This window comes from Mirounga leonina, unplaced genomic scaffold (genome assembly GCF_011800145.1).
Source record: "Mirounga leonina isolate KUSES-001 unplaced genomic scaffold, KU_Mleo_1.0 Mir_174, whole genome shotgun sequence".
NCBI lineage: Eukaryota > Metazoa > Chordata > Mammalia > Carnivora > Phocidae > Mirounga > Mirounga leonina.
Window position 1 is genome coordinate 46,152,006 of NW_023270451.1, and position 27,105 is coordinate 46,179,110.

Here is a 27,105-nt window from a genome sequence, read left to right on the forward strand (position 1 = left end):
TGGAAGAAAATACAGGATAATGTTTTCTGAAGTTGGGGTAGGAAAAAAATTCTTGATCCATTTTCAAATAACGGAAGACATGAAGGAAAAGATGGACAATTTTAACATCATTAATATTAAAATTTTATTTTCATCAAAAGTCAAAAAAGAAAAGAAAAGAAAATTTGCGAAGACAACCCAGAGACTGGAGAAGATATTTCTAACTTGCATAACCATGTAGATTAGCCTCCAGAATACCTGATATTTATAAATCAATAAGAAGAAAAGTTTTTAAATAGAAAAATGAGTAAAGAAATGAAGGAGTAGGGGCACCTGGGTGGCTCAGTTGGTTAAGCATCTGACTCTTGATTTCAGTTCAGGTCATGATCTCAGGGTCATGAGATCGAGCCCGTGTGGGGCTCCGTGCTCAGTGGGAAGTCTGCTTGGGATTCTCTCTCTCCCTCTCCCTCTGCTCCTTCCCTCACTCTCTCTCTCTCTCTCTCTCTCTCACTCTCTCAAAAAAAGAAATAAAGGAGTAAAGAAACACATGAAAAGATGCTCAACCTCATCAGTAATCAGGATAAATGCAAATCAGCCACAGATTTCACACCTGTCAGATTGGCAAAAAGACAAAAAGACTAAGGATGCAAACTATTGGCGAGAATGTGGGACCACAGACACTCTCACATACTGCTGGTGGGATTGTCAATTACTACAACCACTTTGAAAAACATGATGGCGAAATCTAGCTGGGGTGAAGATGTACACACCTTATGACCCAGAAATTTCACTTCTTAGAATATATTCTAGAGACACTGTCATGTAGGTACACAGACAGCATGTCCAAGGAGGACATACTTTAGCTTTGAAAGAGCCAACTTGTCCATGAACAGGAGCACAGAGAAATAAAATGTGGCATATTTGTACAATGAAATACTATATAGCAGTGAATATGATGAACATGCAAGACATTGAGTGGAAAAGGGAGGTCATAAAAATGAAAAGAGACATGAAGCATGAGTTGTAAACAAAATAATCCTGGAGCAGCCTACAGATTTTTCAGAATGAATAGAAGATCTTGGGGTGGACAGGTGGAGTTTTAATATCTATGAAGGGCAGGAGATGGGCTACAGCCCAACCAGACAAGGAAACAAGAACAGTGCTCTACATATAAAGCTTCCAGTGTCAAAGTCATACCTGACCTCAGCATCTAGAAAATCTCCATTCCCTGGTCGGGTGAAGTGGCAAAAGAGTTTGCTCTGTAAGAGAAGAAAGTTACTCATGAAAACTTGAAATTGTATGCCTGCACCACAGTAGTGAGAGATTCCACATGTACCAAAAACATAATGAGCAAGCTCCATGCTGAATAATCAACATAAGTTATCATCAAAATGACAAAATAATACTAGTGTAATAAATGACTCTGTTTACCACTCACAAACCCTCATTGAAAGCAATACTAAATAAAGGCTGGACTTTAGAAAGTAGGAAAATGAACCCAGAAAGACCCAGAAGGAGAATGAAATCATGAGGAAACAAATAAGTAAATCTAAATAAAATGTCTATAAAAGCAAAACTGCAATGATTATAACTAAAAGAGTGGCAAGGCAGTTAAAAACAAGTTAGAACTAAGATATGAGATCAGAAGAACCTGACAGAATGAGAATGGGGAAGTGGATTTAAAGCTTCTCAATGGCACACAATTGTAGGATAGACAGATCTGATATTTAGACTTCATTACATGAAATAGACTTGTTAACTCTCTCCACAACTTCAAAATAATTCCTTTATTAAGCTTTTGCCAATTGATTCATTTGAATATGCTATTTTCTGTCATGATTTCATGACTCATTTTAATACAGACTTACATTAGAAATTAAGAAAGGTTATAAACAAATGATCTAAGATTTCAGTTCAAAATGTAAATCCAAGGAAATGGAATAAATAAACAGAAAAAAAAAAGATACAGGAACAAACTATACAATAGAGAGGAGCAACAAAATTAAATCCAGTTCTTTAGAGATATTGAAAAAAAAATGCTGGTTATATTGCTCAGGAAAAAGAGAAAAGAAACAAATAAATAATATTAGAAATGCAGGAGAGTCATGACTATGATATAAATCATAAGAGAATATCTTGAAAACCTTTATGCCAATAGATCTTAAAATTTAGGTGAAATGGAAAAATTGCCAGAGTCGGCTGCAAAATTAGTAGAAAACTCTAATATCATCAAAGAATTTAAAGCATTAATGAAAATCTACCCCTCAAACCATCACACTCGGTTTTATCAGAGTGTCAAGGAAGTGAAAACATCTGTCTTATCCAAATGTTCCAGAAAATAAAACAAGAGAAAAAGGTCCCCACCTGCCTCTATGGGCCTGGTAAATAACCTTGATGAAGCAAACCGACAAGAATAGCATAAGATAGAGAAATTATAGGCCAGGCTCACATGTGAACATTGACACAAAAAATCCTGAATAAGTTATGGTCAAACCAAAATAACATATGCAAAAAGATAGAACCAAGAAGTATTTATCCCAGGAATGCAAAACTGCTAATAGACCTATGGATTAATAGTGGGCTGGTGTTTCCCTTACTATCTAAGATCTAAAGGAAATATCTCACAGGAAGTTCTTAAAGCCTCTTATGGGAAATCCTAAGAAACACTTGTGAAGTTTTAAAATGCAAGGTTAGCAAATTATTTTTAGTTTTACTAGCCAGTGACTTCTGAATCCCATTGTATTTCCTTTTTTAAATGTAGTTCTTGCTGCGAACGAGCAGAACAGAATTATAGCATGGCATGGCTGGAGCCGATCTGAGAGCTTATGTAGTTAAACCTGTCATTTTAGACCTAACTCACATAGAGGTGAAATCATATGCCCAAGGTTACACAGTTCATTGGAGGCAGATTCAGTTTGATGACCTAGGTAAACTTAGGGCTCCAGTACACACAAATGCCAAGGGTCCCCCACAATGCTGACCCATGGATATGGACAATTCCATCTCTGACTATGTGATGGATTAACTTATTGGACAAACCCTGTCACCTAGAACACCTGGAAAGGTTGGAGATGATGTATACATATGTGTGTACATGTGTGTATATACATGCACACGTATGTATACATATATGTGCATATGTAGACATATGTACGTGTGTGTATACACACACGTAAGTGTACCAGAATATATGTAAATATCAGGGTACAGTCAGGGCAAGAAGAAGAAAGCCAGGGTTTGGGGCATCAGGACCCTGGAGAGAAAATAAGCATATGGAGGTAAGCCCAATTTCTCTCCAGGAATTTGCCAATTTCCAAGAGCCTGAGGCTGAGAGGTTGAGAAGCTGGGCAGAACTTTGGGGAGACAAAAAAAATTGGAATTCAAGGCCCTCTGTGAGTGGCGGGTCCCGGTAAACACCCCAAGCTATCACTTGGAGTCATTTTGGACACCTGAAGGACTATATGTAAGAATTATAAGTTAACAGAATTTAGCCAGCCCTTACGATGGAAATAGCTAAATTCCATATTGGACTAAAAGACACTGTCCCTACCTACCTGCCATCCAGAAGCAAAGTAAATTATCTCTGGAAGAAAATAACATCACTCTGAGCCTTGAATTTTTTTCATACACACTGCCTGCATTTAATAAAAACTTCTCAAACATAATTAGGGGAAAAAAAAGAAATAATGAAAAACTGAGGGGAAAAGTAGCCACAAGCCTACAGGTGATCCAGATGGTGGAGTTACTCAACACAGACTTTTAAATAACTAACTAGTAAGTTCAAGAAAATAATGACGAGGGAGTTCCCCGGGCAACTATAATACATATTTTTTAAAAATCACATGGGAATTCTAGAACTTAACAATACATAAGAAATCAAGAAACTAATTAAATTAAGAAATAAACAGATGGGTTCAACAACAAATTAAATACAGCCAAGAAAAAGATTAGTGTACTGGAAGTAAGGCCAGTAGAAAATATCTGCCTTCAAATATAGAAAAATAGATGAAAGGCACACACACAAAGAAACATAATGAACATAGGAGGCACAGTGGGTGCTTGAGGTGAGACACCGTCAGAATGCTTCAGGATTGCTCACCAAAGCTGCATCTCAGGTCAGAGGTGGGCCTTGGGCTTGGGGCACCAACACTGACTGGAGCATGGGGTACAAAATACAGTGGTACTATTATCTTCCACTGAAAGCATAAGGATTATCCAAGGAGATTAAAAAAACAACCACCATATGCTACTTACAAAAGAAACATCTTAAAAATAGGATGCTGAAAATGGAAGTCAGAAGATAGAAAAAGATATATTCGAGTCCTATAAAGTAACACCCTTTTATAAAAAATAAAAGACTCGATCCATTTAGGAAGATGCAATCATTCTAAACGTGTATAGATTTAAAATACGTAAAGCGAAAACGATAGAAATAAAGCTAATCAGGACAAAACTAAGTTAATCTATTCATTGGGGAACATTGACATATTCATAAAGAAAGAGTATCTACTATCTACCTTGGGGAATTGTCCCCAAGGCGTGAAAATGAGGGTACAAGACATCTCTCATGGTGGTTGGAATTTCACATATTAGGATATGTGTCTTTCTTTTCTTTTCTTTTCTTTTCTTTTCTTTTCTTTTCTTTTCTTTTCTTTTCTTTTCTTTTGATGTATATATTTGAGAGAGAGAGAGAGAGAGAGAATGAGCATGTGAGCCGGGCAGGGGGTGGGGGGCCCAGAGGGAGAGGGAGAGAGAAACTTTAGCAGACTCTGTGGCTAAGCATGGAGCCTGATGCGGGGCTCGATTCCAGGACCCTAAGATCATGACCTGAGCTGAAACCAAGAGTAGGGCACTTAAACTGACTGAGCTACCCAGGCGCCCATGGGATATGTTTCTTAAAGTAATTTTTAGTCTTGGGCTTTACACCTGAGCGTAGAACTTTGTAAATGAGGACGTTATGGGCTTGGGGGATGGGAAGTGAAGCAGACTCAGGGAAGGGACACACCAGATTAGTTTTATACTTTCTCCATGTCTTAGCCATGCCAGCTTATACCTGGAATCTGCACGGCCAGTTGTTTTCCCCTCTACATATAAGACAAATGTTTGCACATGCTTTGACTCTCATTTCCAGCTTCTTACAAACTCAGATACACGCCTACCCTTGTCAGGTTCCTTCCAAACATCAGGTAGAATGATTATTCTCCACTGTCTTACTTAGAACCGTTCGGTCATGGAATTAAAATTTACACTGTTTCCACTCCATAAGGCAGCGTCAAACAATGACATCTAATTTCCTACAGCCATGTTCTTTGTAGCTAATTGTCGTATAAAACTGAAATATTAAAAAAAAAATTTTTGACATGTGCCTACACTATTAGTGTTTGCAAATCCCTATTACAGGTATGCGTGTATTGTGCTAATTCAGAGTTTTGGGACTTCCAGAGTTGAAACATGCCACTTCTCTCTACTTCATACAAAGTTGCTGCTAGCCTGCGGTCTTTCACCCTCCCATCCGGTGTGATCGGGTATTCCCTTTCCTTGGGTGTTCCGTTTAAAGGGACATGTGTAGTGGCTTTGAAGCCAGGCAAGGGACGGCCCTGCGCCCTGCCTCGGGTACACAGGAGCTGCTGTCTGTGTGGCTTTACCTCTGGAACGCCTTGTGTCCAGCTGTTAAGAGTTTCGTTGTTGGAGCACAGAAGACTCGAATATAAAACCAGCTGACAGGTGCTGGGCAAGGCTCTCACCTCTCTGAGCCTCAGTTTTCCTCATGTGTCAAGGGGGGATAATTTCCATCCCAAAGGATTATTGTTTCCCTAAGGAAAACTCATATGAAACTCAGTGCTGGCGAAAGGTCAAAACGCAATAGTTATTACTATTCGGAGACTTATTTGGAAGGGTCTGTGCAGAGGCCCTCCAGGACTAGGAGTTTATACGAAGGGAGAAGTGACGTTTGGGGTCTGTTTGAGGTCGTCATGCAAGGGGATGGCGTGGTGTCCATCATGCGGACTGTCCCATAGCCCAAGTCTCACGCCTTCCGCCTCATCTCAGGAGGAGCAGTATAATAGAGAACAAGTACAAAGCAGAACAAGAGCTTTAAGTTGGCATGAGCAGAAGTCAGCACCGCTGGGTGGTAGCCCAGGTATCAGGCGTGGCACGTGGCAATGTAGACACTGTCCACATGTAGCCTTAGTGTTGGCGTGAGTTGTGGACATGGCGGCATGCTATGGGAGCCGGGGGACCACCTCCTTCAGGAGATCTGGGTCCCGTCCGCAGCAGATGCATCACAGTCACTGGAACAGGCGGAAATAGGTATGACAGATGCACTAGCTGGAAGGACCCAAAAACCAAGGTGGAGGTATTTGAAGTCATGCTCAAATTTCCACCATGCAGTAAGTGAGGGTCGAGCCAGAGAAAAATGGACTCTCGCCAGGCTGGTCTGGCTGTGCGAACCTTCGCATCCTGAGTGATACCTCCCAGGCCTCTCCATTCCACATTTCATGTTCTAGTTCCTTTCTGGAGGGCTTGCCATCTATTTTTTCCCTGTTTATATGTGTCTGGCTATCCTTTATGTCATTCTTAGAATATGATTAACCACATGTCATGTACATGGATTTGTTATTAGCCGGGTTTCACTCAACCTTTGTAGTGTATAGAATATGGAATAAATAGCTTTCACACTTTCTCACTTTTTTCTCAGCATCTTTTCCTCTCCCCTCCCCTGACCTGCTCCCTGAATCTCTCTAGCCAAATATTCTTGCTTTTCCCTGTGAATCTTCTTTCTTGTAACTATATTCTATCACTTGCAATCTGCCATCGTAGTGATGTCTTTGCAGATCTCTCTGCGTCAGTGTGAGCAGACTTGTGGATCAACCGTTCACTTCTGTACGGGCTGACGGAGGCTTCAAAGTCATTCCAGCTCTCTTTTGTCTTTCGGTGTGTTTCCCAAAGCACTTTTTAAATTTTTTACTTAAAATTTTTCTAAGTTAAAATGTTGAGCCTATTTATTAAAAAAACAGACAAGGATCCCTGGTGTTTCTGTACCAAATGATGACTTTAGCAGTGTCTTCACCAGCACAGTGAAATTTGGTGTAATTATAATGACAATCAAAAGCAACATTTTTAGAAAAGTGGGAGTTCTTATTTTCAAATCCAGAATGAGGTTAGGTACACATTATATTTCTGAATTATTAGTTTTCCATTTATTGAAAGTTAACAAAATCACATGTGAATAAAGAATGAGAGAAAGAAGGTAACAAGAGGCAGGAAGGAAAGGAGAGAGGGAGGGACCATCATGCATGCGTAAACACTTTCATTTGAACATTTAAAATCACATAACTTTCATAATCTTTCTCAGAAGAAACGATGGAAACAAGTCACGATGGACTGATGGAATGGGAACATTCTGAAAGTCATGCAGCAGCTCAACCATTAGCTTTTGGAATGTACTTAGGCTGGGTGGTGGGGGGGATCACCATTCTTTGAACAGCTTTATGTGCCAGGGCACTGGGTTTGGTTCCAGAAAGTGAAACACTTGACCTCTACCTCCACTGAAGTGTTTTCAAATGTAACTCTTAAACAATGCTTATGTGGGGGACTCTGATAAGAAAGGATTGCCTTTCAAAGTAACAAATGCCCCTGACTCACGAGTTTGTGCCTAGCTATTTTTCTACATGATGAGAGGTTTTGGCACACTTGGCTCTATTGTGGTATCTCGTACTGCCATCAAGGAGATGGTTTGGGCAAGAGAATCTGTTACAGGGTCGAGGTGTGGTTGTTTGGCCATGAAACAGAGTGGAAACAATAAAACAGAACACAGCAATACAAAATCAATACAGCCTGAGCTCATAACCTCATTTACTTTCTTATATTCTGAAAATTCATGAAAATCTTCACGAATGATGTGAGCCTGTGTCAATCCTGTTGGATCAGCGCTCTCTCCAATCTATAGCACAATAACGTGATGAAATAAACTGTGGAGCAGAGGGATATACGTTCAAACTGCAGAAGATATAGTCATCTTTAGTGACCTGGGACCCATCTTCTTTGGAGTAGAACTGAGGTGAGGGAGAGAGGATAAACAGGATACTGAGATGTGGGAGATTCAGAGAGGTAAATAGAGGCCCCAAGCAATGGTGATGCTGAAATAGAGGCCAAGAGATGAATGTCTCCATCCTGACAAACCCGGGCATTTGCTTTCTCTCATGCCAAGGTGGTATCACTGCAAAGGCAGCCATCTTGGTGGGGAGTCCATGAGCTGTGCCACAGAGCTCTGCCCTCACCTATCCCTTCGGTGGATCTAAAGAGGGATGTGAGAGAAGCAGTCCTTTGGCTTTGAGTGGTGGCAGATACAAGGAGTGGGCAGGACAAAACCTTTTATTCCTCCTACTCTCCCAGGCTATGACTCTCCTTCCTTCCAAATCATTTATACTGGTCCAAATTCTTCAGCTCAAGAGCATGTTTAGCTCTTTGCCACATTTTCCCATTAATATCGACCTTCACTTTAAGAGTCATATTGATTTCATATTGAGAATATATATGCGCTCAACATCTTTATAAGATCTTTGTTTTCTTTTGGGGCACCTGGGTGGCTCAGTTGGTTAAGCGACTGCCTTCGGCTCTGGTCGTGATCCCAGGGTCCTGGGATTGAGCCCTGCATCAGGCTCCCTGCTCCGTGGGAAGCCTGCTTCTCCCTCTCCCACTCCCCCTACTTGTGTTCCCTCTCTCACTGTGTGTGTGTGTCTCTCTCTCTCTCTGTAAATTAAATAAATAAATAAAATCTTAAAAAAAAAATCTTTATTTTCTTTTCACAAATACTTGAAATTCTCATAGAACATGAACATGTCAGCTCAGTTACTTGGCTTTTTTTTTTTTTTTGAAGATTTTATTTATTTATTTGACAGAGAGACACAGCGAGAGAGGGAACACAAGCAGGGGGAGTAGGAGAGGAAGAAGCCAGCTTCCCGAGGAGCAGGGAACCTGATGCAGGGTTTGATCCCAGGACCCTGGGATCATGACCTGAGCTGAAGGCAGATGCTTAATGACTGAGCCACCCAGGCACCCCTCAGTTACTTGACTTTTTTATTTCTCCAGGAGATCAAAGTGATAAATAATGAGTGAGATATTTATTGCTTTCTCTTTTTCCCTGAATGTCTTACCCCCTTTCCAAAAGCTGCATCATCCTGCCAAATTTAGGTCATGGAATTAAACAGTAAAATATATGTACATGTAAGTCACCTTATAAATATAAGTGTTTTTGGTCTAAAAGGTATTTGTTGCCCATAAGCTGTATATAGATGATTGTCTTTATTATCTTACTCTAAGGGATTCTCTCTGTTTTTGAGCTTCCAACTATGGAAGAATTGAAAACCTTATTATCAGTTTAGAGGAGAATTGTGAAATTAACAACTTCCAGACAAGACTTCTGAGGAAATTTGGAGAGTTTAAGGAATTTAAGACTGGGGTGAAATCTAGAAATGGGGTTCTCATATTTGAGGTTACAAGGGGCATTAACATTTCTGCTCTGACCCTTGCTCCCTCACACAATGGCTAGAATAGAAGAGAAGTGAAGCCTCAAAGAACCATGGAATGGGGGTTCACTTCCTTATCCTGAGTCCTAGGTAGCCTCTGGTGGTCCCTCAACCTTTAACCTTTCCTCAACTGTGAAAGGAAGAAGCTCATGGCTCCATTCTAGGGCTGTTGTGAGAAGGAAATGAGATCACCCACTTAAAATGAGCAGCTTGCATTTGTGGGCGAGGCAAATGCTGTATATATTCCAAACGCTGTATATATTACCTTATTCAAAATGACGGCGTGAAAGACATGCTGTGTCCATCACTTGGCAAGTGAGAAAAGGCAGGCACAGAGCTGAACTTTGCAAGTCTGCGTTCTTAACCACTCTTTACATTGAGAGCATCGACTCGAGCACAATAAAGTCTCATTCGAAGTGAACTAGAAATACTATTATGCCTTAGCTTTCCTTTATTCCCAATCTTCTCAAGGGTGTCTTTGGAAATTCTTAAAGAAACAGAACGAGTGGTGTTAAAAATCACCTTATGCATGCAGTAAGTGTAGGAGTGCATTTGAAAGGAAGTTATATAATAATTACCAAATGTGACGCATTCAAAAGTGATTGTGAAAATAATACCTCGCAATTATGATGGAGTAATTGAGAGGTGCTGCTGAGGGAAAGATTTATTTCTTTCCTTTGCTCCTGAAAAACTAAGGATATTTATTTATTTATTTATTGGTTTGCTCATTTATTGGCAGATGGGGCGTTATTGTTCAAATTCGTGATACTTAAGAGTCGGAAGGGTGACGCCTCTCATACAATGATCACAGCCTTTAAAAGTAAATTTCCTATTGTCAGACACCCAAATTAACTGGCATGGATATATGACAAATTGTGAAACAGTTGATTAAACCGGTTGCCAAATAAGAACTCCCTTCAGATAATAACTCAGAGTTCAACACATTTTAGCACAGACTATATGAAAGTCTTTATTTAGCAAAATCAGAGATCAAGATTGTTATCCTACATTTACTTTCTCGAAGATAATGTGATTATAATAATAACAATGTGATGAGCTTTGGTATGAACAGCTTCTGGGCCCAGTTCACTAGAAAGTGCATTTATTTTTGCCAGTAAAGGATGTGATTACATAGTAGAAAAGAAGGTGGGTTATTGATTTTCTTTTTTTTTTTCTAAAGACTGCTTATGTTCTAGATGATGACCGCAAAAGTCAACTGATATTCTCAAGGCTACCCAGCAAAGGTGGGCCAGGATCCAGGACTCCTGCTTGCTAGAACTTGTTCTTCCCATAACAATAAATTACCTCCTTATTTTTTGGATTCCTCATGCTTAGTAAGTCCATAATTCTTGGAAATATGCTCCAGTAGAGACAGTTTGGGGCCAGATTGGTGCTGGAGGTGCTTTCTTCCCACATGGGGGCAGGCCTAAAGGAGGAAGGACAAGGTGGGCTCCCTCCTCCTGCACATTATCAGTGACCTTCTCCCTGCTCCTACATGGCTGATGCACCATGCATGTTGGTTTTCATGACATCCCCCTGCTATATGAACTAATGTAATGGTAATCTTCACTTAACATGGTCCTGATTTAACATAAGCTAAGCGGCATCATTAGAAATAATGGTAACATTTTCCTCTTCTTTCCAACAATTGTTGTATTTGCTAGAACTTTCAGAAAATGTTAAATAATACCATGAAAATGAACATTCTGATTTTATTCTTGATTTCATGGCATCATGAAATACGTTCTGCCCCTCCTCAGCCTTGTACTAATGTGGTAGAAACTGGGGCTCAATCTCAGAACTCTTTCTGCAGAACATGAATGCTGTTAACACACCATAACTCTACCCTGACAGCCACCCACAGCTACTGCCAACTGGTAGGAATGAGCAAAGGTGGAAAAAACCATTTGCCATTCATACTCTAGAGTTTTGCCATGCGTGGAAAGTGCTCTCCTTTATCCCATTTACTTTCGGATTTCTTCTATTTTTATATTTTTTCTTTTTCTTTCTTAAAACAGGCTTGCATATATGCAGCATTTTCAAAGTGATTACATGCTTTTTGTTTCTTTGTTTGGCTATTATAACCATGGATTACATTAATTTCAAAACATTAAATCATTCTTCAGTTTCTGGCTAAACTATTTTTTGGCCATGGTGTATATACTCTTATATTTGTTAATTTTTAATTAGGGTCTTAGTTTCTGTATTAGCAAGTGACATTTACTGTCAGTGTTGTGCAACTTATTTTAAGACCACATTTTTAGTGTCAAGGCTTTGCTACCTTACTAATATCATTTGAGGAATTTCCATCTCTTAGTATGCCCCTGATTTATATAAAATGTATCTGCTCTTTACAGGGTCTATAGTGCTGTCTCTAACCATCTAGGCTAAGTGATTCTTGGAATGTATTCTCAATTTTGTCCATGATTATTGATATATTCAAATTTTCATCTTTGTTTATATTTTGGTCATTTACATTTCCCTAGAAAATTATTCATTTTATCTGCATTTTCACGTTTAGTTTCAAAGAATTATAGCTAGTATTCACTTACAGTTGCTACAGTCTCTTATCTATACTCTCTATTCTAATTGTGAATGTTGCATATTTCTGTATTTTTATAATTTTTACCCATCTTAGAATTGCCTATTTCATTGGTCTTAACAAAGAAACAATTGTTGCATAAATTTATTAATTCTATGGACCTTATCATTTATTTTATTTAGATGGAGGTTTTTTAAAGAATTACTGCTCCTATTTTTCTATAAAATATTTTTCTGTTGATTTTAAGTGTTTTCCATATTTCAATAAATTTTTCTTTATTACTTTTACTCCTTGTTTTATTTCTAACATTTATAACACTTGTTCTTTATCGATGTAACAAGGCCCTCTATTTAAGCCTTTTTCTTTCATTCTCTCTCATAGTAACATAGGAACATGTTCTTTTTGTGTTGTTATTGCTTACTATCACACACTCCATTAATTTAAAACTTTTTTGTCATTTTATTTTATGTATATTGTAAATATCAGCAAAGAATGCTCTTAGCCAAAAGTCAGAAATCAGAACTAACCATAGCTTAAGCAGATAAGTGTGGTGTCTTTTGCTCTTCTATTTTGTTTTGTTTTGCCTTTTACGACCTCTAAGGCCATAGATTCTTTTCATATGCCATCCATCTTTAGCATGTTACTTTGTTGCCTCATGTTTGCAAGATGAATACTGCAGCTCTGGACCTCACAAGAATTTCTAAGCCAAGACAAAAGGGTAAGAATGGCGCCAGTTATGTTAGTTTCTTTCATCTGAAAAGTAAAAACTTTCCCAGAGCCCCACACTTCCCTGTCATTGACTAGAACTGTATGACATGACCAGCCATAGCTGCAAGGGAGACTAGAAAGCATTTATCTGTTTTGGAGTCTCTACTAGAAGATGAAGAAGAATGAGTTGGAAATATCTGGCTAGTTAACCAACTAACTCTTGTCTGCTGTAATATGTCTATCGGAAATAAAAATTATGATTTTTTTAATGCAATCTGAAATGTGACTTTTAGGTTTATTATTATAATTGACTTTAATCCTCTCATTACGCTTCTCCCCCTTTTTATCTTTTAGTATTGTATAGAAGATAATTTCTTCCCTTTTTCTCCTCTCTTAAAATTTCTACTAGTAGTTAATGTTTGTTGAAAAAGATTCTTAACCTGTTTTCCTATGATAAGATTCAAAAATTGAATTTTATCTTCAATGTCCCATTATTTAAGAGAAGTAATTATTAATTCCCAACTTTCCCTTTTGTTATACTTAATCACACTCCTATTACCTGACTTATAAGAATATTTGAGATTTAGATCAGAATGCAGTATTCTGTATTATGCAGTTCATTGGTTTTCAGCATATTCATAGAGCTGAGTGCCCATCACCACAGTCTGTTTTTGAACACATTCATGACTCTAAAAGGAAATACACAAAAATGCATTATATTATTAGTTTTTCCTTTGTATATATTTTTTTCAGTATTTTCATTGTTTCTAGCTAGATTTTTTTTTTTTTATATTGCATTATTTGTTTCAGAGGGACAGGTCTCTGATTCAACAGTCTTACACAATTCACAGCACTCACCATAGCACATACCCTCCCCAGGGTCACCCAGCCACCCCATCCCCCACTCCAGCAACCCTCAGTTTGTTTCCTGAGATTAAGGATTCCTCATATCAGTGAGGTCATATGATACATGTCTTTCTCTGATTGACTTATTTCACTCAGCATAACACCCTCCAGTTCCATCCATGTTGTTGCAAATGGCAAGATCTCATTCCTTTTGATGGCTGCATAATATTCCATTGTATATATATACCACATCTTCTTTATCCATTCATCTGTCGATGGACATCTTGGCTCTTTCACAGGTTGGCTATTGTGGACATTGCTTCTAGCTAGATTTTTAAATGTTCTTCAGGCTTCTTTCTTTTTTTAAATTTTATTTATTTATTTGAGAGAGACAGAGAGAGATAGCAAGAGAGAGAACACAAGCATTGGGGGAGAGGGAGAAGCAGGTTCCCTGCTGAGCAGGGAGCCCAACACGGGGCTCTGGGATCATGACCTGAGCTGAAGGCAGACTAACCAACTGAGCCACCTGGGGAGGGGCCCTTAGGTTTATTTCTAACTTAACTAGTTGCAGTATTTAAACCCAGCCTTTCATAACCTTTGTTGGCTGGAGAGTGAACTCAGCAATGTATAACAGAAAACTTAAAGAACAGTTGCTTAAACAAGATAGCTATTTTTGTTCTTTTGTATAACAAGAAGTCTAAAGGTAGGGAAATCACAATTGGTACAGCAGCTTCACAATATCATTGGCTACCCAGGATCTTTTATACCATCCCTGGGATGTGGTCTTTTTTCTCCCACTCACAAGATGACTGCATTGGGTGCAACAGATACGAAGGAGGGGCTCTAAGAAGGAAGGAAGGAAGGCTATCCTTGTATCAGGAGAGGAATACTTTCACAGAAGCACTGAGCACACTCTGCTTACCAGAACTATGTCTGGCCCAGCCAGCTCCTATACACACCCCTCTTCCAGAGAGACTTGTGGCTTTTCGATGGACACATTGCCAACATGAACAATTAGAAAGGGAAAATCAATATTGGATAGGCAACAGTCTTGCCACATTCCTCTTTTTTGACCCCTTCTTAGGTTAGTTGAAATAGATCATCAATTAATATTTTTTAAAGAGTATATTTTAAAATTTCCTATGTATCTGAAACTATAGTCCCATGCTTTCACAGGTAAAAACTCAACTTTGCCTCAAATCATTACATTTCCCACTCAGAACCCTGTATTTATTTTCTAAAGCTTCATTGAGACATACCTTACATAGCATAAAATTCCTGCATTGAAAGTGTGGAGTTTAGTGATTTTTAGTGTATTCATGACACTGTGAATCCATTGCTACAACAATCTATTTTAGAACATGTTCATGACATCAAAAGGAAACTCCATTCACATTAGCAGTCACTCTTCATTCCCCTCCTCTTAGTGCCTGGAAACCATAATCTACTTTCTGTCTCTATAGATTTTCTTATTTAAGAAATTTCATGTAGATGGAATTATACAATACATGGCCTTTGCAATGGACTTCTTTCACTTAGCACAATGTTTTCAAGTTTCTTCCATGTTGTAGCATATAAGTACTTCATTCATTTTGTTGCTATTTGAATAATATCCCATTGTTTGGTTGTACTACATTTTATTTATCTATTTCATAAAATTACCATCCCATTGATGGGTATTTGACTTGTGTCCACTTTGGAGCTATTATGAACCTTCATGTGCAAGCTTTGTGTGAATATGTTTTCATTCTCTTAGGAATATACATAGCTAGGAGTGGAATTATTGTGTATTAGGATAACTTTATGTTACCTTTTGAGAAAGTATCAAACAGTTTTGCAAAGAGGCTGCACCATTTCACATTCTCACCAGCAGAAGAGGAGAGTTCTAATTCCTCCTCATTCTTGTCAACACTTGTTATTGTCAGTCTTTTTTTACTATAGCCATCTTGGAAAGTATGAAGTGGCATTTCATTGTATTTCCCTAATGACTAACAATGTTGAGTATTTCTTTGTGTATTTATTGGACATTTAAATCTCTTTTTTGGAGAAATATCTATTCAGAGGCTTTCCCCTTTTGGTTATTTGTCTTCCTATTGTTGAGTTGTAAGAGTTCTATATGGTATACATATTCTGGATACAAGTTTCTAGTCAGATATATAATTTGAAGATACTTTATCCCATCATATGGGTTGTCTTTTCAGCTTCTTGCTGGCGTCATTTGATGCACAAAAGTTCATACTTTTGATGAAGGCCACTTTGTCTTTTTTGCTTTGTCACTTAAGCATAAGAGACCATTGTCTAACCTAATGTGACAATGATTTCTTTTATGTTTTTTTCTAAGAGTTTTATAGTTTTTGCTCTTACACTGAAGCTTATGATCCTTTTGAGTTAATTTTTGTGTCTGGTATGACTAGGGGTCCAAATTCATTCCCTTGCTTGTGGATATCCAATTGTTCCAGCACCATTTGTTGAAAAGACTAATCTTTCCCCCATTAAATTGTCTTGCACCTTTGTTGAAAATCAATTGACCATAAATGGGAGGGTCCATTTCTGGATTCTCAATTCTATTCCATCATTATGGAATATGTCAAAATGTCTATTGTTACACCATTACCATATTGTCTTAACTTCTGGAGTTCTGTAATAGATTTTAAAATCACTGAATCTCTCAACTTTATTCCTCTTTTTCAAAATTGCTATTTCTAGGTTTCTTCTCACTTGTGCCTCTGACTAAAGTGCTTTGTTTTGAGGGACATTCCTCAGAATGCAGTGTACCACCATCGGCCCTCCCCTAGCTCCTTTTTCTATCTTGGATTTTTTTCTGGAATTTTCAGCCCCTGTATGGATGTGGGAAGATGAGACAGGGAAGAGAGCAGGGGTTTATCCTCCAGCCACCTTCCAGAAGACTTCAACAGCACAGAGGTGGAGAGGATGTCTCATTCCTTCACAGTTGTAGGCTTCACAGCACCAGGTCAGGGGATCAATTTGGGGAGACACACAAGCATCTTTCTCCTTCCTCTTCACTCATGGTCTCATTTGGTTTCATAAAAGTCTCCTTTAACGAAACCTGGGTAAATTCCTTTCAACCCCATTCCACCTTCTGTATAACTGATGTTTGCCCAGTACCTCCCACTATGACTATTAGACTCTGTTTATGGCCAGCATCTGTCTTGGTTGGTTTATGCTCATGTCTGATGACAATATTTTGAATAATACCCTGCTCATCACACATGTCAATTACCCCTAGATATCAAGATGTGATTACCTTTCAGGATAAGCTTTGGTGCTGTTATGAGCTTTCATCTAAGCTGTGCTTTAGAACTGTAAACCAGGTGCCACTTGGCTTTGGAGCTTTCCATTGGATGGGACATGAAATCGTGGTGTAGCTGCAGTTTCTGACTGCACTGAGTAATTTCATTTAATAATCATTTTGATTTTCCCTCTGTGTAAATTTTCCCTGAGAGGAGGTTAGGCTCATTGGGAGGTGAATTCATTCTCTCAAGTCATTAAGGTTCCAGTTAGTGCTCCGCAGCTATAATTAATTAAACTATACTCAACTTCCCTAAAAATGAAATTCTCTATATCCCCAGTGAATTTGAGATTTACACTGCATAGATTGAGGCATGAATACGCCAAAACCTGAATTTTTCTTGAAGCTTATCTTACCTAATTTTTTTTTCTTTTTGCCTCCCAGTCTGCCTTGATGAAGGTATCTTGTAAGTAGGGGCATGAGGAAGGTGATGTTTCATTTCTACTTTTGTACTTCACAGAGTTTTTTTGGTTAATCTAAATGTCCTATCTGGTAATAATATCTGAGAAGAGGGTGATAGACAGTAAAAAGGAGGAAGTATTCTTTATTTTAATTAAAATGCTAACATAAGGCATGATCATTGAGTGATTGCATTACAAAGCAGCTACTTGTTCTGCCATAGTTAAGTGTGATTTGATGCGTCCATTATGAGCCTCTCTTCTCAGGGGTTTATATCTTGGCCAAAATAGTCCCTCCAGGCTGAAACTTGGCAGACAACTCAGCCTAATTACAGTCATTTTCCTTTTTGGATTAAGAAAATGGAATTATTACAGTGCTTTAAGCCCACCCATCCCCATATTTTCAAAGGTCTGTATTTATATCATCATAAATTGTGGGCTTTTGATCCTTTCAAATAAGATGGCAACTTAGCAAGAACCAAAGGAGTTCTTAGTACCTGTAAGCAACTTGATCCAGGCATTCCACAGAGAGGGACTCATCCTTCTGCAAGCGATTGTAGCCAGGAGTCCAGGAAGTCACTACATTAGTAACAAGGTTCATGGGGGTGTCAAGAAGGCCGGTGCTGTGGGTTTTGTTACCTTCAGTGAACAGGCAAGGTGTATCTCCTACTCCCAAGTCATGAGTCCACAGCCCCATCACATCCCTCCCTTGACTTTCAGCTGCTCTAGAATTGTCCTTCCACACGTCGGACCTCCATGCTCCTCATTCATCTTTACCCATCAATAGGGGTGGACAAAATTCAAGGGGGTTAATGGCGATTAGTGGGTTCTTAGGGTATTAATAGAAATCCTGGGTCAGCGAATCTTCTCTGCAGGAGTCACTTATGTTGTAATCTTGGAGACCTCAGGGATCAGTGGCTTTACCACCTCCAGAGGGCCAGGTAGGTGATTTGTTTGCTTCCGTAAATTATCATTGTATTATTTTTGCCACAGTTATTTGACATATAGATCACTATGGATAGTATTAAAATTTTCATCATTCCTTAGGTGCAGTAAGTGAAATTGGACTTAAAATTCTACATCTTACCTTTTCTATCCCACTTGACTTTTTTCTATAACTCAAGGCATGTCATGTCCTCTTTGAAATACTTTCACTTAAAGTGAAAATATTGTAGATAGTAGATGGAATGCTTTTGCAACTTTTAGATAGCTTCCCTGACAAAAACCACAACCTACAATTTGCAAACTTTTGTGAAGAAATCAGTGTGGTTTCTGCAATTTACAGCTTGGAATTCCCTGGGTTCTTGCTTGTAAATCTATCTAGATCTATGCCATGAATATGTAACATGCAGACTGATGCTGAATGTAGCACTGTGATATAAATAGGTTTCTTGGGCTTTTCAGAAAAGCAACAGGAGTTTAAAAAAAAAATTCAACTCCGTTTTCTGCACTGTGCAGCCCATTAAAGAGACTGTGGAATCAAAATGCTGAAGATGTTAGACAGAAAATGTTGCTGAATCAGTCCCTTCGAAGAGGCTGGCGCGAATGAGTCACGTGGTGCGGAGGGAGAAGAAGCTGGGCACCCTCCTAGCTGTGGAAGGTTTTATTTACTCGGAAGGTTTGGTATTTGTGTGAGTGCAGTGAAGAAATAAGGTATGTCAATGATACATACAAACAAAGTTACAGCAATTAAATTAAAAACTAGAAAGGTTTTGAATGTTAAAACCAAAAACGTTTTAATTGAACATAATTCTATGGAAGACTATTAAATTACCACTTTGGAACAGAAGCACAAACAATGTGATAATGAGCTATGGAACCAAAATTTAGAACAGATAAGCTGAAAAAATTACAGGTACCCTGGTGTAGGAAATGCACAGTGCTGATGATATGAAAATATGAATTATTTATACCTTCTTTAAATGTAGAATGTAAATTTGCTTGGAATTAATTTCTGTTGGGAAATCACTACACAGTAAACATGGCTGTCCCTTAGGGTAATATTTTTCCTCCTAAATGTTATTATTATTATTTTATTATTGTTGTTGTTGTATTGGGAAGAAGAGGAGATGAAAAAATACTCAAGATTGAAACTGCCAAGTTATGGTTACACTGGAAAATTAAAATTTCATTTCTAGGCAACATGGAATGTAGGCAGTTACAAAGTAAATTATCCTACGCTTTTCAACAAAGGATAGCCACACTGAGTGTTATGGACTGAATTGCTTCCCCCTCCACCAAAGATTCATGTTGAAGCCCTAACCCACAATGTGATCATATTTAGAGATGGGGTGAGGGCCCTAGCCCAATGGGACTGCTGTTCTTATAAAAGAGGAGGATCTCTGTGTGCGTATGTGTGTGTGTACAGAGGAAACGTCATGTGAAAATGTAGCAAGACCATGGCCTACTGCAAACCAGGAAGCAAACCCTTTCCAGGAATGGAATTGGTCAGTATCTTGATCTCAGACCTCCAGCCTCCTGAACGGTGAGAAATGAATTTCTGTTGTTTAAGCCACCCAGTCTGTGGTGCTTTGTTATGGGTGCAGACTAAGACACTAGGTCAGTAAGATGCACATTTAAATTTAATTTGAAGGCATTTTTATATTTACTAATGTTCATCCACTGAACACCATAAAGGCTTTTGTTTTTTTCAACCCTCTGAACTGTGTGCGCATGAATGCCTGTATGTACTGCCCCTCAATTACTTCTGTTTATTGATTCACTGAACGTATATTGTTGTTTCTTCAGAATGGGAAAGTCAATTTGTAATCACTATAAAAATTGTTGAGATAGTTTACATTCTTTTTCCCTATTAAAGCTTTAAACTCTGATGTGTATTTACATTTTCAACCCCTCTTCACTTAGACTAAGCACATTTCAAGTGCTTGTAGCCACATGCGGCTAGTGGCCCTCATACTGGACAGTACAAGTTTAGATTGGTTCAAATTAGTTAGTCTCATGCAAAAGTAACATGGAATAAGTCTACCATACCTATAAGAGCATAGTCAAGTGATCAGCCAATAGATTCTTGGGTCTTCTTAAATATGTATCCTGAATCATCTCAACTATAACTAATGGGAGACTATAACTAATGGGAGAAAGAAAATTTATGATTATCTAAGAGGCATGGACATGGGACCACTGGCTGTGGTCTTGGGTCCTGGGCTCTGTCAAGACAGAGATTAACATCTTCCTCCTTAACTAACCTTCCAGGAAACCTCAGTAGCTCCTCACCCCAATGCACTTCACAGGTGGGGAAGCTGAATCCAGAAAAGGAAAGCAATTGGTTTGAGCAAATTAAACAGTTAATTAGTAGCAGAACTAAGACTAAGACTCAGGTCTTCCAGCTCTCTATCCGTTAATCTTTAATAAACCATGGCATTTCTGAATTGATGCCAAAATGTCTTTGTAACCCTTACCAAAATAACTGTACTTCAGAACATACACAAATCATATAAATCACGTGTGGGGGTGGTGGGAGGGGGAAGGTGGGAAGGGATTTAATGAATAAGTTTTGTTAGTTAACATAAATATGTACTAATTTATCTCAGCTTCTCAGAATATTTTTAGGCTCTCTTGCCATTCATTTCTCTTCTCTATTCTGGCTGAAGGCCACGTTCCGGAGTCCTTTGGGCCAGATGGTCTAGCTGTGAAGTCTGGGCTTATAATTTCTCTGTGACTCCGTTTCCTCGACCTATACAACAAGAAGAAAAGAGGTACTTCCTCATAATGTGGTTGGAGGGATTTAATAAAAAAAGACATTAAAAACACAATAGAGTCTGGTACATATTAAGCATTTAATATATGTCAGTTGTTATGAATGGATAAAATTGCTACATAACTGAGTTTCAAATGATGATGTTGATTACTTCTTATTCTCTTCTAGTAAGAGATTACTTCTGGCTGGAATGTCTTCCCATCTTCCCTTTGAGAGTGTTGGTGGGAGGCAAATGTAATGGGGGTCATGTTCTAGAGGCAAAAGGTAATAGATGCTTTCTCTCATACTCTCACTAAAGACACTAAAGCCAAACACTCGCTAAGAGCAAGAGGAGAGTATGTGAGTGCCCTTGTCGTTAGTGAAGGGTTGGCTGGCTACTAGGAGCCAGTCAGACTTGTATGGTGTCTGACAAGTTCTCTCTGAGTCTCTCTGCTGCCCATCTCCCCCTACTCCCCTGCCTTAGCTTTACCTGGACCTTCTTCCCATGAGCACCCCTTGTTTCTTCCACATTGAACATCTCAAAACTCTATCAACTCATCAACCCCTTATCCATGCTGTGTCTTTGCACCTAACTTTCCCTCTGCTTAGAACATTCTTACCACTCCCCTCTCCTCCTGCCCAACACCTCTCTTCACCTTTTCTTGGCAATATACAACCTCCGATGCCTGCTCTTCCTTGAATTCTTAATGCTCCTGGGCCCCTCCGGCATTTTGTTCTGACCTGTCAAGTTACCAGAAGATGTGTGTTGAGTCTCTCTTCCACACCAACAGGGGGCTCCTTCTGGGTGGGGACCCACCTTACTCACTTCCCCATCCCCAGCTCCTAGCACATGGCCCGGTGCCTCCTAAGTGCCCATGCACACGGGTTAGATAAAGGAATTAAGGATCCTGCCCACAGCTGACCACCATTCTTACCATTATAGCCCCAGAGCTCTTTCCCTTCGGTGCTCAGAGTCTGGAGCTCCATTAGGCTTCCAAATGTAAATTCTGTCTTTTAATTATGAACCGTAGAAAAATGTGTGCGTGAATGTGGGTATATTTTAACCTTGGGTGCTTGCATTCTTTTTACCTTTGCCTGTCTTGGAAACCTTTGCCTTCCCTGTGATCACACCTCTCTCTCTCAATAAATGGACATGAAAGCGAAGACGTGAATATTTTTATCCGACATTGTTTTGGAGCATTGCTTTCCTGTTCGTGGCTGTTCCCTTTTCATGGACCATTAGCAGCTTCCAAAGGCAATATCCTTTCACTGTCACACTAGGCCATGGGGGGCCATTTCAACAACTTCAGACTAGGGCATTAAGTGTAATTCTGGATGAGAGTCAGCACATAACCAAATAAAAATAATAAAGGGAAAGCTTGTAGGAGCCATTTGGAACGCTGTCCCGCGCTGAATTCATTTGCAGCCTCGCAGAAACCTACCCATCACCGGTGATCAGCCCCAAGCCCGACCGTACCTTATTTAATTGTAAAGTATTTCATATCCTCAGAAACAGCCCTGCTCATTTGCTTTTCCTTTTTTGGAGATTGTCTTGGTGGAATGCTGAGATCCTAATCAGTGGGAGAAGAAGAAAATACAGGTTTTTATTTTAGCAGAAAAAAAAAGGTGCGTTTCTTAGAGCTTCTCTCCCTTTCTTAAAATGAGCATTTAGGAGGCCTCTTTGGAAATTCTTCTAAAATAGGTGCTTAGCACAGGGGAGAAAGAAACAGAAAAGCAAGGCGAATTAAGCTCAAGTGCCTATTTCAGCATGAGCCACTGCCACCCCTGGTCTCCACATGGATGGCAGCTGCAGAAATGAACTGGGGAAAGCCAAGCATGGGAATTGATTTCCAGGCCAGTGTCCCTGATGGTCAACCCACTTGAGAGTGTCCTCAGGTCTAGCCAACCCAGGAAAGTTCAGCCTACATCAGTGTATCCCTAACTTTCCTGACACCAGGGCCCCTCAGGGAGGCCAGTTGTTAAACACACTGATTCCCAGAGACCTCTCACCTTGAAATTCTGACTTAGTTGGCCTGGGGAGGGTAATGAGAATCAGTATTTTAAGTCATTCTGGATGAACCTTATGATCCGGCAAGTGAGAAAACACTGCCCTAATTTATTTATCCATTCTCTAAACAAACTTCTTTGATATCCAGTTTTGTACGAGGTGGTGTCCTAGAAACTGTGGGGACAGAGCAGGAATAGACGTGGACCCTGCCCCCCGGGGAGTCCACAGTCTAGAAGAAAGTTGTGGCACTTCCAGAAAGCTGCCAGTTCGTGCTTTTGTTTTCAGCTTTTCTACAACTCAGTGATGCAGATGAATAAACATTGGTGGTATATTCACTCATCAGGCAGTCAAGAAATGCTTGTAGAGTTTTTGTGCAAGATGTCCTTCCTAAGACCCGAAAGGGTCACACCCCGGAGCTGATCCTTCAGTTCAGAGTATCTAAGGACAGCCTACATTAGAAGACCAGAGATGACTCATGAATCTGTTTAACTAAATAATGCTAGTACAAAAATCATAGCTAATATTCATTACATGCTTATTATGTGCTGAGCTCTGTGCTGGACATTTTCCTCTAAGCTCCTTTAAGTGAAGGACTGTTTTGTTCATTGTTATATCCCCAGCTCCTAAGACAGGACCTGGCACATAGTAACTGCTCAATAAATATTTGTTAAATTAATAGGTAAATATATTATTAGCTGACATAATCATCAAGACAGTTCTCTGAGCTAAATATTAAATACTCCAGATATTCTAGAACTCTGGGAGAACTAGAGATTCTGAACCCAGAGATTCAGAAATATAGAGAATCTTTATTTTTATCAAGGTCTTTGAAAGATTCTCCGAATCAGCCAGATTTGGGAAGTAGGAAATCTGGACCAACCCCCTAACAGATATATAAATCCCATGGGCTACATTCTCCTTTTTTGGCTTCTCCTTGAACATCTCAAGGACAAGAAATTCACCACTGATTATGCTAGCCCATACTGTAACCCGTACCAAAGTCCAATCACTTTAGTTGTAGAAATGTTCTTCCTTATAATTACCTGAGTCTGACCTTTTCTTCACTACTTCTATCCTGATTTTCTCTCCAGGTAAAGGATGATGCCTACAACATTTAGCTCCCAATCACCATGTATAAATGAAGAATTGGATCATACCATCATACCATGATCTAGAAACAAGGGGAATGCTGAATCCACAGCCGATCGTAGCTGAGAGGCATAGACCCTGGACTCCTTAGAAATCAACACTGTGCTCTGAGTTTAGGAAGTACATGGACCCAAGTCCCATAAACGCAGGTTTGAAAATTGACCAACATATTAATTATTTGACCTTGTACAAATTCCTTGGACTCTCTGAACTTCAGTTTTCCCACAAGTGATGTGTCAATAATAAAATATGCTACCATGGTGTGGGTAAAATATAATAGGTAACAATAACAAAAACAAAATCCATATGTAAAAGTAAAATAATATCACATAAAAAACATAGCTAACATTTTTCGTGTGCTTATTATGTGCTGAGCACTGTCTCAGCTAATATTCCCTTAAACTCCTTTGGCCTACTTTGTTTGCTTTGTTCATAGTTGCATCCCCAGCACCTAGAACAGCATCTGACTCATAGTAACTGCTCAATAAATATTTGTTGAATAAATGAGTCAACCCATTCACTTACCTAATCTTCAAAATAGCTTTGTGAGCTAAATGCTACTGGTAACCCTATTTTACAGGTGAGAAAACTGAGACTGGTTACTCATTCAACCAGGAGGTGATGGAAAGGAAGTTTAAACCCAATACATTTCCAATGCAATTTATTGTGTGTCTTTTACCATTCGTTGCTAATGTTAGTAAATGTAACATTAGATTTGTATCCTTATGCTTGGTGACATCTGTTGCTGGAGAAGGAACACATGAATTTGGTTGTGGTACTGGATCTTAACCTGTCATCACTCCATCCTGTGGGTGAATGTGCATTTTCGGAAGCTGGCGGCACCAGACCGGGGCAGCGTTCTTTTCGTCCAGCTCCTGGTGGCCTCGCTGCCTGCTTTGTGACATACCGTGCTTTACCCAAGGCCTTGGGTTGTCTTTTCCTCCCACTGAACAGTCACTGGGAAAAGCGAGAACTCTGAAACTGCTGGACTGAAAATGAAATATGCAGTGGCTTCAGGCTATGTGTTCCCTTTGCTGGGAAGCACCGCCAGGATAATTGTTTCTACAAAAAGAAACTACAACTCTGGCAAAAAAAAAAAAAAAAAAATCAAACCCTCTGTTTGCTTGAGCCTATCATAAAGCATTGATGGTAATTATAGAAGCTGATTGTGCGACAGTTTCGTTTAACTTAATTGGCAATTTTTTTAAGCCGCAACACAATAAAAATAGTAAAGAACGAGTCAGGTTCTAGAGTGGAACATTTAGCTTTGGTGAAATGTCAAAGATCTGTACACACTGCCAAAGGTGTGGGAAAGTAACTCTTGGCTGTCAGCTCTGTTATTTAAACCTTTGCTCCTCGTGTTTTAGATTCTGTTTCCTGAATGCAGAGTCTGATGTGGGCTTTTAGCCCATTGTGGCTAAACAGGTCTTTCAGCGGTTGTGGGAAGAAATGTGCCCCATAAACTAATCTGGAAACATGAGAGCCCTGTGTCTAGGAGAGGTGGCTTTGCAAGACGACTTGGGTCTTCGGTGGCAGCATCCTGCTCAGGTGTGTCGGTACTGAGCCTGTATGAGAAAGGTGATGCCATGATTATGAAGAGACAGGGAAAATTTTCAAGAAAGAAAAAGAAATGAAGAAAGGTATTGCCTTTCCCACCAGCATTTCAGTAAATAACTGTGTATGTCACTTTTCCCCTTTGAAGAGCCACCAGGACTATATTCTCAAGGAAGGCGACTTGGTAAAAGTTGACCTTGGGGTCCATGTGGATGGCTTCATCGCTAAAGGGGCTCACACTTTCTCGTGGTGGATGTGGCTCAGGGGACCCAAGTAACAGGGCGGAAAGCAGATGTCATTAAGGCAGCTCACCTTTGCGCTGAAGCTGCCCTACGCCTGGTCAAACCTGGAAACCAGAACACACAAGTGACAGGAGCCTGGAACAAGGTCGCCCACTCGTGTAACTGCACACCGATAGAAGGTACGTTGTCCCATCAACTGAAGCAGCATGTCATCGATGGAGAGAAAACCATTATCCAGAATCCCACAGACCAGCAGAAGAAGGACCATGAAAAAGCTGAATTGGAGGTACGTGAAGTATATGCTGTGGATGTTCTTGTCAGCTCAGGAGAGGGCAAGGCCAAGGATGCAGGACAGAGAACCGCCATTTACAAACAAGACCCTTCTAAACAGTATGGCCTGAAAATGAAAACTTCATGTGCCTTCTTCAGTGAGGTTGAAAGGCGTTTTGACACCATGCCATTTACTTTAAGAGCATCTGAAGATGAGAAGAAGGCCCGGGTGGGTGTGGTGGAGAGCGCCAAACACGAACTGCTGCAGCCATTTAATGTTCTTTATGAGAAGGAGGGTGAATTTGTTGCCCAGTTTAAATTTACAGTCCTGCTCATGCCCAATGGCCCCATGCAAATAACCAGTGGTCCCTTTGAGCCTGACCTCTACAAGTCTGAGATGGAGGTCCAGGATGCAGAGCTAAAGGCCCTCCTCCAGAGTTCTGCAAGTCAGAAAACCCAGAAAAAGAAAAAAAAGAAGGTCTCCAGGACTGCAGAGAATGCCACCAGTGGGGAAACATTAGAGGGGAATGAAGCTGGGGACTGAGGTGTGTCCCATCTCCCCAGCTTGCTGCTCCTGCCTCGTCCCCCTCCCACCACACCCCAGGCTCTGTGAAGTGCAGTTTGTCTTCTCCACCCAGAACAGCCAACAGAGCAGGGTCTCCCTGCCCCCATCCCTGTCCCCATCCCAACCCCTTCCAACAACAACCAGCTCCAACTGACTCTGGTCTTGGGAGGCCAGGCTTCCTAGCCACCAAAGACTACTTTAAATAGAAAAGAGAAATTGAATAATAAAATCAGGAGTCAAAAAAATAAAAAAATAATAATAAAAGAAACTGCTTATCCATGTTTTTCTGTTACTATACATGTGTGTGTCC

The 27,105-nt window shown here is 39.7% G+C and overlaps 1 protein-coding gene across 1 annotated transcript; it reads left to right on the forward strand.

Annotated features, from left to right (window-relative positions):
• The first annotated feature begins 6,197 nt into the window (after nucleotides 1-6,197).
• LOC118021303 (proliferation-associated protein 2G4-like) lies at nucleotides 6,198-26,852 on the forward strand. Its single transcript, XM_035021405.1, is given in 7 exon segments — nucleotides 6,198-6,288; nucleotides 9,321-9,439; nucleotides 12,685-12,766; nucleotides 21,197-21,292; nucleotides 25,590-25,754; nucleotides 25,757-25,962; nucleotides 25,965-26,852. Coding segments are annotated over 7 exon segments (1,569 nt in total). The 3' UTR covers nucleotides 26,775-26,852.
• The last annotated feature ends 253 nt before the right edge of the window (nucleotides 26,853-27,105 follow it).